The 14,139-nt window shown below is 37.9% G+C and overlaps 1 protein-coding gene across 2 annotated transcripts in view; it reads right to left on the reverse strand.

Moving 5' to 3' along the window:
• AASDHPPT (aminoadipate-semialdehyde dehydrogenase-phosphopantetheinyl transferase) overlaps positions 1-13,919 on the reverse strand; it is a 31,020-nt gene extending 17,101 nt beyond the window's left edge. For both annotated transcript variants that reach the window (XM_069014650.1, XM_069014659.1), the window contains exons 1-2: positions 13,721-13,919; positions 12,653-12,878 (exon numbers count right to left, since the gene is read on the reverse strand). In XM_069014650.1, coding sequence (XP_068870751.1) covers positions 12,653-12,878; positions 13,721-13,864 — 370 coding nt within the window. In that variant the 5' untranslated portion in view covers positions 13,865-13,919. The remainder of the gene's footprint in view (positions 1-12,652; positions 12,879-13,720) is intronic.
• Positions 13,920-14,139: the final 220 nt, after the last annotated feature.

The following is a 14,139-nucleotide window of genomic DNA, read 5'->3' on the forward strand; positions in this document are numbered from 1 at the left end:
AGTAGAGAGGTGCCCATAATAACTGTAAGAAATATACCAAAGGGGCAAAAAAAAACCAAACCAGAAACCCAGCCTCAAACTACCAAACCTTAAATTCCTTAGATTAAATTTAAGCTTCCTCTAAAAATCAGCACAGCTGTGTGGCACTTCAGCAGCTCTTCAGTGCTACACCACTTTTCCCCACTAGTCTGCATTTACCTTGTTGACAACCCTACAGAGTGCGTGGTTATATTGATCAATGGCACTTTTACGGTACACTGAAATCTGTGGACCTCGTAACAAGCTTGGTTTCCCATAGCCTATATTAATCAGCATCCCATGCAAGCATCCAATTGGGCCTACAGGTGGCTAAAGAGACAATGGCAGAAAACAACTTATTTTCTTTACTAGGGATAGTAAAAATCGGAATAGAGACAATTCCACATATTGAGACAATTTCTTTGATAGGTTGTTCAGTGTTCTCACTAAAAATAAAACATTACTCATATTTAAACCAAAACATTTTCCCCCTCCCAATACCACACTACTTTGAAGAACCCATTCACTAAATAATTGCTTAAGATGCAGATTCTAACTGTAGCTGTGCCAGTAATTCTTTGAGTTGACTGGGCAAGGAACTTTACTTCTCTGTGCTCATGTTCTCCATCTTAAACCAAGGGTAAAGCCATTAAGCCTTCTCTGTAAAGTGGTTATCTTCTACAGATATCTAAGCACTAAATAAAAACAGGTATTGGCAGCAGTAATAACTGATCTGAACAAACTAATGTTACACTAAAGCACACATTCAGGTTTTCTCACAATTTCCAAACTGTACTACAAAGTGTTATCTGACATACACATCCCACAAGACATGGCAGTGACATTTCAGAGATGCCCTCAATTGCATTTTTAAAGTGAAGAGAACATCTTTAGACAGAAATTTTGTAGACAGTTGCAGGACTAAGCTAATAGAATGACCCAGAACAATCTAAAGACAGGACTAACTTCCCTCTGGAGAAAATAACAGTAAAAGAAAAAAGCAACCACAATGTTAAGTATACTTTTGATGAATTACTGAGGCAAATGCCATATCCATCTACTTACACAATGCAAGTTCCCTGAAACAATGAAAAATAACAATGAAAAGTAACAATGAAAAATTGAACTTGGAGAAAGGTATTTTCTTTCCCCTCTGTGTTTATGTGGCCCATTTTACAATAAAATAACTATATTAATACCTGCTCTAAACAAATCCACTTTTCCCCCCCTTTCTCTCTTTTCTTGAATATTTAATATGACAGTATAGAGGCTCCAGTCTGTTCTTGTGATTCAAAACATTTTAGAATGTCTTGGTGTACCCTTCTTCCTCCATTACTTCCAGAGAGTTCTCCTCCTTTCAGTAGCCCAGGACAACCAGAAAAAACCACCCAAGACTATTCACGCTATGCTACCTTCAGCACAGAGGCATATAAAGGCTCCTGCACTGTCAGTCCCGCCATCCCAACTTAACCACATGTGGTGAATACACTCGATACTTAAACCATTTAGTACACCAAGTGCCTATCAATCCCATATGCTACTGCTTTTCCCCTCATTGTTCAACCCTTTTCTTGGCCTAGGTTTCTTCAACCATTCAGCTACCCTTCTCAACACTCATGCTCAAATTCACTCAGTACTTTCCCCTCCACTCCCACTGTCTGTCACATTCCTCCTCTGAAAAGCTCAGGCAGCACTTTGTCCTTAAGTGCACTTCCTCCCTGTTTCCTTAATGCAATAAGTTGCTTTGCTCTGAGGAATGGTTCAGAGGACTCAGGACTACTATTCTCTATAAATTACTTACAGTAACACAGCCTGCCTAGTCCATTTCCCCGTATTTGCTTCAGTTATCGGAGACAGACAGATTCACAGAACCATGGGGAAAATGTAGGTTGAAAAAGACCTTTGGAGACCAGCTGGTGCAACCTTCTGTTGAAAAATAGAGCCTTATGTTGGGTTACCAAGGGCCCTGTCAAGAAGATTATTTCACACCTTCTCTGTAGAACCTAGTCCAATATTCTACTGTTCTCATGGTGGTGAAGACTAATTCTACAGAGACAGAATTCCCCCTGAAGCACCCTGAGCCTGCTGCCTTTTGCCCTGTTTCTGTGCATGTTCATGAAGACAACTATGTACATCCCCTCTGCAGCTACATTTCAGGGAGGCTGTGACTAGATTCCTCTCCTCAGAACTTTCCCCTCTTCATGTTCAAAAAATCCAGCTCTGTCAGCACTTCTATGTAAGTCAAGTTCCCCAACCCTCTAATCACCTTGGTGGCTCGTCATTAAACCCCCTTCAATTTTCCCTGTCTCTCATGACATAGAAGATATGATGGGGGCAAAGCTAGAAGTAGCAGAAAGTTTCTGTTTAAATGCTACATTGTTTTGCTTTTATTTTGATTAAAAAAAAATTTAAAATGCCTCAAACATACTTGTCACAACTTATGAAAAACTTTCTTTGGAAGAACAGGAACAAGTCCCATATTGCAATTAATTATTTGGTTTTAAATTTGCATTTCTAAAGTAGCTCCCACTTGTCAATTTGTTTCAGAAATAAACTTACTTCTTAATTAAGTACTTCTTACTTGCCTATGCCAGGAAATAGAACTCTTCAAAAAAGCAAACTAACTCTTTTTAATGCTGAGCATTAATTATATTGCCTTTTCTGATTTTAAAATACATTCCCAGTTAATAAACTTTGAAGCACATTAGATCCTTAAGAATATAAGCTGAGTAATGTTTCAAAAATTGCTTTCTATTAATTAAAAAAAAAAAATCTAACCCAAAAGTTAAGTTTCTTCATTAAATTAAAAGCACACAATACCCTAGAAATTTCAGGAAGAGTGAGGAGAGGGAATAGCAAGTGATACTGGGAAAAAAAAAAGTCCAATATTAAGCTTGGAAAGTAAACATGCTACATACAGGCAAGCATGTGTGTTCATATGTGTGCAGATGTGTGTGCATTTTGGATTTTTTCATGAGCTATTTACATTAATACATAATGCCATGTTTTCCCACCGCAATAACAACTGGGTTTGTGTTAAATTTTTTCAAAGACTAGCCAAAAAACTGCTTTGCATTTTCCCTGTAGAACAGTAATGCCACAGACCAGACATAAAAGACTGATTTTAAAAAGAGGCAGGAGCAAAGGATAAGAAAACAGACTATATTCTCTAGTCCTGTTTGCAAATGCACTGTGGAAATAGTACATAAATACAGGGTAATTTCCCCCCATTTTTCTACCTGCTAAAGAATCCAAACAAGCTGCATTTGTAGGAAGATAAAAGGCAATCAGAATTAAGATCCATGTAAATTAGGGTGCTACTAATAGTGAAAATTACTATCTATAAGGCTAATACAGAAATCTTCATACGGTTTTTTACATTTTTACAAACATCAGGTTAATCGTAAGTCAGCTTTGGTAATACAGTGTACACTTCACAAAGGCAGGGTACAAACTTGTACCCAAAATTATTAAAACCATGACATGGCCTCTCAAAAATAGTGAGAAGAGTAGATGACCGACCATCTTCACTTCAGGTTTTATTGGTTTACAGTCTTCAACTTGTTTTGGTCAGATAGAAACTAACTAGCTTATAAAGCTACTACTGCCAGCTCACTGAGCAACTAATCTCCTGAAAAAACACAATAAACAAACAAAACCAAACCCAAATCAACACTCAAAACAAAAATACAAAACAAACCCCAGAAAGTGAACAGCTATCTTGTGCTTCACATTATTAGGCAGACAGATCTGTTCATGCTTCAGTTGTTCATCTGTTTCAAGTCCTGGACTCTTGGGCTGACAATCCTTTTGGTGTAGGACAAGCCATATTTGATGACCTTTTACTGTCCCTAAAGAAAACCAAAGCAAACTGATATAGAGAAAACATTTCTTCTGCAACAGATGCCCAAGCCCTAATTGTTTCTTAATACTAACTACCCCTTTTACAGATGTTTAAAAACAACACAAGGCAAATAATAAATGAGATAAATGACTAACTTACAAGAACCAGATAGAACATTAACAATGTATGTTTTTTCAGTCTACTAGCTCACACAGCTTTAGTGTGAATTGGAAATAGGATTTACATTCTCTGACCTCTACACTTCTGGTCAGTAACCTGCAATTCTCCCAATTGTATGTATGTTAAACATCTATTCTCATAATGTTACACTGATGTGTTTTATCTTGGCACACCTCAGAGAAGCACCAACTCTAAAATGCCTGAACATTTGACGTTGCCTCCTATGAGTTACTCAACATTTTCCAGATTGTAAAAATGGAAAAGTCATAAAGAGACTGAAATAATTTGATAATGTGTGATATTTTCTCTCCAGTTAGCACCACTAAGTCTTTGTAATTTTAGAGAAACTGCTAAGGTTTCAATTGCATTAGCATGGTTGGGTCTAACAGCAGTGATGAACATTTAAGCAAGCTGCCCTGACAGTAAAACAAAAGGAAGTAAAGAATGATAATGGCTTAGAAAGTTCTACCTCTAAAACTTGACTGGAAAAACAGCAGTTTTGACACAGCTATGGCTTGGTTAAAAAAAACTGAAATAAAATTAAAAGCTGCCAACTGGATACCTCCTATCTGATTGATTTTTAAAGACAAGTAGCACACTGTCTGCAACAGATTCATGCTTTTTGTCATTTATTCTGAAAATTTAAAAAAAATGCTAGATCCTCTCAAATTCAGTTCAGACTCCAGAATATTTTTACGTGTTCTTTTACAGGCCAAACATTCAAATAGAATATATACTTGCTATTGAAGAGCTTGCAGGCAAACACACCTGAGTGCAAGCTCACAGTTTTAGCTTGCTTCTGAGTGGAGAAAATAAGAGCATTTAAAATACACAGGGTCTTAAGCACTAAGATGACTCAGGAACCTCAAATTCTTTGAGCAAAATGTACTTACAACTAAAGAGTGATAGCAAATAAGAAAGTGAGCAGTAATGAAACAAGAAACCCTTTCTTAACTTGTGTTTGTCTACTCTTACACCTTTTACTTGCCTAAGCTCTTTCCAAGAAGTTGTATGACCGCAGCTAGCAGAGCTCTAGGTAGCCACAGTATTTGAGCAAAACCAAAAATTACCCTAAAAAAATGGCATTTTAATCAGTTTTTCATTACAGAACATATACCAAACAGTTACAGCAATCATTCCATTGCCAGAACAGCAGGAACCCCCTTTCAACACTTAGGAAGTTATGCTGCATAAAACACTAAAACACAAACCCCAAAATCTAAATAAACATAAAAATATACTTTCCTTTGCAAAGCAACTCGTGAGGACGCAACTACAGATGTAAAAAAAAAAAAGTCCAGATGGTGTCTGACCATCTATAGCCTTACACTATATAATACTACCAAGCCAGCAGATCTCTGAAAAGTTTTATTACATTTTATGAAGTAATATACTAGAAGGTCTTTCTCTACATTCAGAGATATTATAGTGACTGAAATCTTTGGCAATTAATCCTTTGCTTTAAAATTAACATTTAAAAAAAACCCTATAACTATAGTCCAAGAAAACAAACCAGCAAAACCCCCCTACTTATTAGTCCAAGAAAACACACAAGCAAAAAAAAAAGATTTAATCACAGTATCAGAGTTTCCTTTCACAGTTTATCCAGCAGGAAAAGTTAGGTGTTTAGTGACAGAGTAATTATAGGGAAAGTAGGCCCACCTTTAAGAAGCTAGTAGCACTGCAGAACCTGGGGGCGCATTGGAATCCAGTTGGTATCTGGTATATGAAATGCTATATTGGATAAAGGGAGTGAGGAGCCAAGCCAATTCTCAATACCTAAGTCATCTTAATCTCCACACGAATTTCACTACATGATTCACACTTTCTAACACCTCCTTGATCTGACGAATGCAGTTTTTGCCTGGGAAGTTCTGTGACTTTAGAAAGCACAAGCTGATTCAAATTGAGCTGATTTCCCTGAAAGAGTCTGATGAGAGATATCTCCTCTAAATTTGATATGGAAGTGGTCCTCAGTATCGAGACACACGCTGGGAGTATGTCCTTCAACCTTATGATATCCTACTGCAGTAATGAATGCAAGGAAGAACAGAGATGCTTTGTAATGGCAGAAGTCAGGACACTGCACAGAAGCCTGTCCCAGAACATGACTGGCACAGCCAAATGCAGTAAAAATCCCTTATTTTCACACTTAAAACTTTCCCACCTCTGTCTGTACACCATCCTTCCCTCTTTTGCCCCTTCATAATGAAGTCCAAAAAACCCCACATAATGACAGTAGTATTAGTGTTTTAAATTTGGGAATCAATCTCTCCTACATATGGACATTCTTTAAAAACAAATGAACAAAAATAAAAAAAAACCCAAAACATTAGAAAGCCATTTGTTTGGCTTGCCAGCAGCTGAAATACTGTTTGTCCCACTTGACAGCTAAAACCCAGCATGTTTTGCTTTGTTTGGTCTTCGCACAGGAAGAGACAGCAGTCAGCTAGTCACTGGCATGTTGTACTTCCACATCCTTCCCCCTAACATCACACAGATCAACTTCTGCCACTGCAGGACCTGTCTTCTATCCAGCCAAATTATACAGGGAAAGATGCAAAAGGAAGATAAACGTGCTGCAACATATGGCAAAAGCAGATGGAAAAGCAGAGGCCTGCAGATGAAAAACTAATGAGCTTCGATGGTCTATTCACCTGTGTCTACTCTTGTAGATACCATCTCCAAGTGTTTGCTTTGCTTTTATTAAACTGGTTTTTACTAGGAAAGAAAAATGGAAGATACACATGTTTAATACAGAACCCAACAAGTCTGATGAACAAACAGGAAAACTATACAGGACAAGTAATGATTTTTTAATACACTACAAAATTGGATTTTCCATCAAAATGCAATACAGCATGCAATAGCTATGAATGCTTAGAATTCCCAGCACCAACCCAATAAATGGCAAGAAAACAGCTATCTATGGAAGCAGCAAATGTCTCCTGATTCCAAACTTTCCTGAACACCTGACGTAACAAGAACAACCTGTCATCATTATTGAGGAAATATAAAAATACTTGCCGTGTTGAAAATCAGAATTTCTCGTAGAAAGGAAATACATCAGGGAAATGCAGCTGAGGCTACTTTTTTTTTTACATTCACTGAGGAGAGTTGTGAAATATTTAAGGTAAGTTTCTACCATTTCATTAGTTAGTCTAAAAAAAATCTGCAAGTCTGTCTCTAAAAGACTGTCTCAAAACCTTGAAACCAGTGAGAGCTCTGAACTGTAATACCTGCACAGTCAATATCCAAATAACCTTCTGATAACACAAAATAAAGTCAGCTTCTATGTTCCAGCTCTTGCAACAAATATATGTATCTGTAGAGCTGAAGATATCGGAAATGGGCAGTGTTAGCAAGAAAGTCCTCAAAAGGCAATTCTTTGAGACCTACATAGGAATTACTTAACCTTAGTCCTTGGATCACATTTTTCTGCTACACTTTCTTAATGTGGAAAGCCAAAGCTAAGTGTCATTAGTGCAGGCTGAGAAACACTTTTAGTTCTGTTAAAAAAAACCCAACCAGTTCTATTTAGCTGCTCATTGTGAATGTATAACTTAATTTCCCAAAACACCAATTAAGTAACAAATTGTGACTGTTGTAAATTCAGTGTGTGGAATGGAAAAAAACCTCACAAAACCAAAACAATCTGACAAGCATTCTTATAGTTACTCTTTGTTCCACCTCTGATTCTTACTAAAGGCTCCTAGTTAAGGATTCTTCTTTTCTTTATTGCTAGTTTATCCCTCATTTTAAACATATCTACTCTCCACAGCTCAATTTTATAGTTCTGCATTTTGCTATCAGTTTATACTTTAATCCAAATGGTTTTACATTTTTCTATTAAAATAATAGTCAGAAAGGATTAAGGGTGTTTCTCTGGAAAATAAAGAAATTTTCCCGTAAAGAGGAGATTTAATCACAATATCAACTTTCTTTCACAGTTTTCAAAGCATTGGTGCTTCATCAATTACAGAATCATCTAAACTGTGTTAGAAATGTGAATAAAGCACAACAATGAAACTGCTATATAATATATACTCTTTAAGAATACATTTAAGATGGCTGTTTCTTCCCAGTTGCAAATAGAACAAGAACAAAGAAATGCCTCCCTGTTTACTCGGTGTAAGTGCATAGAATCACTCTGATTCTTTAGCTCAACAAGGATATCAGCTGTTTTAACATCCCTCAAATCTAAAAATTATGTGCTTACATACACATTTATAAATTATGACTTCTTTGATCTATTAGAAGTAACATTTAAATCAAACCCTTTGTTAATTTCTTCATTTCAAGCACTGCCTCTACACACCTAAAGCTGTAACATTAGTTAGCAATTTGGTGATTATCTCTAGCAATAAAAGATTGAATGCTGATTGCTGCTATGAGATTTACTGAAATACAACAATAAAAACAAAAACAGTTCAAATTTTGTTTAAGGTAAAGTTAAGTCACCTTAAGGACAAAAGCACAAAGAACAATCTGCTTTGGAAATTCTTTCTAGGTTAGGAAATTCTTATTGAAAAGCTGAAAAGCTAGCAACTAAAAAAGCATTAAAAGTGCAAAAAACTGAACACGGCTGCTAGCTAAAAAACATGCCAAATATCTTAACCATGATGTAGGTGTGCCTAACTCAATTAGGCTTATGGATACACCAAAATAAACAGCACAGTTTAAAACTGTTTGGAGAGAGAGAGCTTTCTTGCACTAGCTAGACTGACATATGGTAATTAGCTTCTTTTGGAACTTAGATACTCTGATTCATGTGTGACCTGTCTCTGATTTGAAGATCTATCTGGTCTATCATCTCTTGCATTACCTCACCTCATTAATGTAATAATGAGAATAAAAAGAGAAAAATCAGTCAAGTTCTCTTTATATTTCTTTACCTCAGAGAAAACCAGTTTCAAATAATCAGGTGTTTGCACATAATAGTCCACTTTCTTAAAAAAGCATTTAATGGAGTATTTTTAGAGCAAATTAATTTTTCTGTAAAAATCACAGGCAGAAAATTTACCCTTTTGTGTCTTTTAACAAGCAAGCCTAGCATTAAACCAAAATATTAATGAGAAAAGCTAATTTTACTGCAAGTCAAATATTTAATTCTGGAATAAAATTGAGATTAGAGATGTCCAGATCAAAGTAAATATAATGTGATAGGTAAGAAAGATTGCAGGCTGATTTGCAAAGATATGGAATGAACTGTTAATTTACTTACCTTTGCAAATCCATCAAAGCTAAGAAAGTGCATTAGTGAAAAGAAATTCACTTGCACAGCAGGAAAGCTCTTGAGCCTAAGATCTAAATTTTTTTCAAATGCTCAAGGCAATCTTTATTAAGCCATAATTATTTCCTAAGTCTCTGAAAATGTTCTACTTTACACAGTTTAAGTGACTGGTCAATCAACATCCGACACACCACTTAAATCAAGTTGACACTTGTTGCAGAATTTCTTGTCCATAAATTAAAACAAAAGCTCAGTTTTTTCCACGGGAATTAATAGTACTGTGAGAATCCTTCTCATTTCTTTTGTGAAAGGCTTAAAATAATTTTATATGCATTACCTCTCTGGCCAAATAATGTCCAGAGACACTTCTAGTAACAAATTGACAGAACAGTGTGGATTTTTCCAAATGACTCAGGAGTTCATCTTAAACAGATCTAAGGAAAGAAAATAATCATTGATCTCAGTAATACTTCAAAAACAATTAAACTGAAAGACTGACTTAAATCTACAAGTACTTGCCAGATAACCAAAAGGCAGCATCACACAAAGCCTGAAGAGGGTATTTTCCTTTTCTACTATCACGACAGTATTTACTTTAATATCTGAATAGAGGAAAAAAGGTGATAAACTGCTGCATACCTGTGGAACTTTTGCAGAACTGTTGCTGTTTGCAGTGCTAAGAATAGCTGCTACTGTGGCCTGCCTTCACCTCTGAAGAAGGCTATGTCTTGTAGTAGTTTCGTTTCTCTGATTTTACTAATGAAGCACAAGTAATATGGAAAGAGGTGGCTTCTTATGAACAGTAAGTAAAACAAAAACACATAGCACGGATTAAGAATTGACATAAAATGTTTAGGTGCACCAGGACTCCTTGTTACATAATAGCACAAAACAGCAGACTTCTCAAAACTTTCAGCTGCATGATACTCTTGTATATCTGCACTGCAGATTTTGCATGCTCACAGGTTGAACAATAAAGGAATGTAAGATCTACAATACTGGAGACCTCAATCAAGATGCTGCTGGATAACATTACAAGATGAAGTACTTTGTATTTAAAAAAGCGTTTGAAGAAAACAAACAAACCTCCTGAAATGTACTTTGTTCATAGGGAACTCTTTGTCCTTGTAGCTGTTCCAAGGAAAGAGATTTATAGTGGATCTACCTTCAGAAATACAACATGCTTAGCAACTGCAGAACACGAGCACCACTCAGTGGAACTACCAAAGAAAATAGTACTGGTAAAGTCAGTGTTACCTATTCAGGACCCAGCAACAACAAAAAAAAAGTTTCAGGTGATTCTACTAAGACAAAAATCTTCCTCAGAAAAATTTTAGGTGAAAAGATGGCCAGCTTTAAATTATAGTCTCTGTAATATGAACTAAAGTCCTATCCTTACTATCACTTATTTGCTGGCTCTCTTTCCCAATTATTACATTTTCATTAGTATCTTATTTCTTTTTCAAAAATACAAATTATAATTACAAAAAGGAAGACATAATGAGCTATCTTTTATCATTCAGTTTTTGGAATCACCAGCATCTCCAGAATAACCACCATTTTTCTCTCTCTGGGTAAAAACACTGAAGCCTGTCTGTATCAGACCTCAAAGTATTACTTAGTCTTCAGACTTCAGAAATGAAGTCTAACAAGTTTCATAAAACTGGTCAGTTGGGCATTGACAACATGCTTTTAAAATGTCAGCTACATTTACAGCTGCATAAAATACCAGCAGAGGATGTAAGATATCCCTACTTCCACATATAAATTTTTCGATTTTTCTGTATACATTTGAATTTTGCACTTCCCAAGAAAAGCTTCAAATACAAATGCTTGAATGTTTTGATTTTCACTATTTACACACTGAAGCTAGCAATTTTTTTGGAATGAGGAATTAAAACTACCCAGTCTTGTGGTAAGGCCAGTGGCAGCCCAACCAGAGTGTTTCCAAGGGCACTGCATCCAGGTGTTACCCTTCTTCATGGCTGTAGAGCGCTGTGTTTCAGGTCTATGCCTAACCCAGCGTTGATACCACACCAATAACAGCAGCGTTTGCACGGCATCAAGGCCTGCTCTGTAACTCTGCTCCCCCAGCAAACAGGCTGAGGGTGTGCAAGACACTGTGAGGAGACATAGTCTTGCTTGCTTTGCCTGAGAGGGCTATGATAAAAGCACCAGCTTCAAGCTTAATCTGGTTATTTGGGCCCTGTGTTACTGTAGTCCTGCCAGGTGTGCCCCTGTACCAAAGAAGCCTTACTGACTGGACACAATTCCTGTTACAAAACATGTAACAGCTCTGGTGGGGGATCCTCCAAAGGCTACCCTGTGGCCTCATATGCTGACTACCATCTTCAGAATGAGGGTCAACAGCAGATGGGAGTCACAGGAAAGAACTTCAGATTGCAGCAAAGTTTCTGTGCATCCTAGCTAAACATGACAATCCAAAAATGTACACTTGTAGTTATCATTAAAAAGGTGTAAAGTGATCAGACAGAAAGTTATCCAGTCAGGGTTTATCTGAATCTCTACCTTACAACACAATGTATTTCACAGCATAAAATGCTGGGAAACTCCAAAAATTGTGAAGAAAGATTCTCTAGGAACACAACTACTAATGTCATATCTGGTTAAATGTTTAAGGAAGATTCTAGAAAACTGGAATTCCAGTAAATGATAAATCCCAGTATGTTTCTCCTTTAACCCAGTCATGCACTGATAAACATTTGCAAACTAAACAATCTCCATAAAACTATTTAAAAATACACTTTGCTACAATCCTAATTTTGGTCCTGAAGTTCACTAATCTATACAGTCACTTCATAAATATAAATAGGACAATAACTAAATTTTGTAAAGTTTAGTCTTTTCCCAGGAGCACCTCACATGTTCCCTCCTCAAGATCCCCTCTCACTGAGGATTACTGCACATTCACAGAGAATCCATGTTGCCAGCTGGCTGACACATAAAATGTCCATGCTTATGGGACAAGGGAGTAACACAGTCTATGAAGTTCTCATGGGGATGGATCCCATTGTCCCTAGCTGGAAAGATGTCCCTGCTTCTACCTCACAGACAGCAAATCCATAATTAAAGTACCTGCAGATGCTGGTACTGCCCATATCATACCAGGATTCATGACCTTATTTTTCCAGGGTTCTGCTTCTCTAAATGGGAAATATATCCATATCTATCCTAGAGACACCCCAAAATAAATGAGGAGTGCATTTAACAGTTAGAAATCCCAAATACATAATACATTCATGCACTCTCTTCTAATTACACTAAATTTCTAGGACACAGATTGGTTCTTTGGGAAATATGAAAAAGTTCAGTACTCAACCACTGCAGAATCTGCTTTGGCCACCGTGATGCATTACCTGGTAAATTAGTCTTCATAATATCAATGCCAACTTGAAGCTCAGGCTCAGCTGCAAGGACTGCATAATCTCCTTGATGAGAAATATTGAAGTTGTAATTTGAATTGATACTGAGTAAGTTATTGGCCAGGAAAGGTTTTCCTTTTGATGTCCTTTGCAACTGTACTTCATTCCAAGGTATGCACAGCTCTTCTGCAATTAATTTCCGCATCAGCAGGCGACCAGCCTATGAAATAAAATGGAAGTGATTCATACAGAACTATTGTGCTATGCAGTTGCTAGAAAACCACTTGCCTAAAAAACATAGGCTTATTACCATTGATATCAAGCTGTGTATTTTAGCCAAATAATGTAAATTTCTCCCCTTTATAAAAGCTGAGTCAAGTCAGTTTAAGCAAAAGAGTTCACCAGAGTATCAAATACATTATCACTATTAGCACAGTCAACACAAGACGAAAAGCAGTCCCAGCCTAGACAAATCACAGTAGTTCTTTTCTCTACTTTATTTACGATACTTTATGGCACAAATAAATACTTTTACACCACCCCGGACAGTAAAATTATCTTGACAGCCTTCCTTTCAGTACATTCATTCACTACTTAGGTGCACAATGAAATACTCAACAGCTAGAAGTGATGAGTAACTCCTTCCAGACTAATTAACACGTGTGTATTACTATGTTATAAGGCGAGATTTAAAACCTGAATCATATAAAACAGCTTTATTCTCCTACACATTACACTGATGTCTTATGTATAGTCTGCCAGGGTACGCTGATTTTGTCTCTTGACAAAATTTGGTATCACGACTTAGAAGATGTGAACTCTTTCAGAGTTACTACTGACAGGAGGCTGCAAACACCCCTCTTCGCTCCTCCGCGAGGCAGAGCTTCATACTTTTATATATATATCCTATGTATATATTTATATATATATGTACTTTTATATATATCCTTTAGCTTTACATCCCTGAAATGCCCTTGCAGGGCATGTTTTCCTACGAAAAGTCAGGAATTTGGGCAACGCTGACTCTGCAGAGAGACAACCGCGTCCCCGCTCCCCATGTACCAAGGCGGCTTTGGCATCGCGGGCAAAGACAAACTGGCCGATGCGGTCCTTCTCCTCGGGCTGCACCAGCTGCGCGGCCAGCAGCCACTCCCGGCGGCGGGGTCGCCAGGCGCCGCAGGGGAAGGCCCAGCGCACGCTGCCCATAGCCCCGGCACCGCAGCCCCGGCACGGCCGCGCTCCCGGCGCGCTCCCGCGGGCCCGCCCCCCGCCGCCATGTCCCGGCCCCTCGGTCCGGCGGGAGCCTATCGGCGTGCGGAGAGCACGGGGGGACCCGCCCCCGACGGCACCGACCAATTCTGCGTAAGAGCGCGCTGTGAGCGACAGCGGAATGCGCCAGGTACCGACCGATCACGGGAAAGGCGGTGCCTGCGGCTGAGCTGCACCCGTGGTGTCGTCAGAGAGGAACCCGCTGAGGGAGA

The sequence above is a fragment of the Aphelocoma coerulescens genome, chromosome 1 (genome assembly GCF_041296385.1).
Source record: "Aphelocoma coerulescens isolate FSJ_1873_10779 chromosome 1, UR_Acoe_1.0, whole genome shotgun sequence".
Taxonomy (NCBI): Eukaryota; Metazoa; Chordata; class Aves; order Passeriformes; family Corvidae; genus Aphelocoma; species Aphelocoma coerulescens.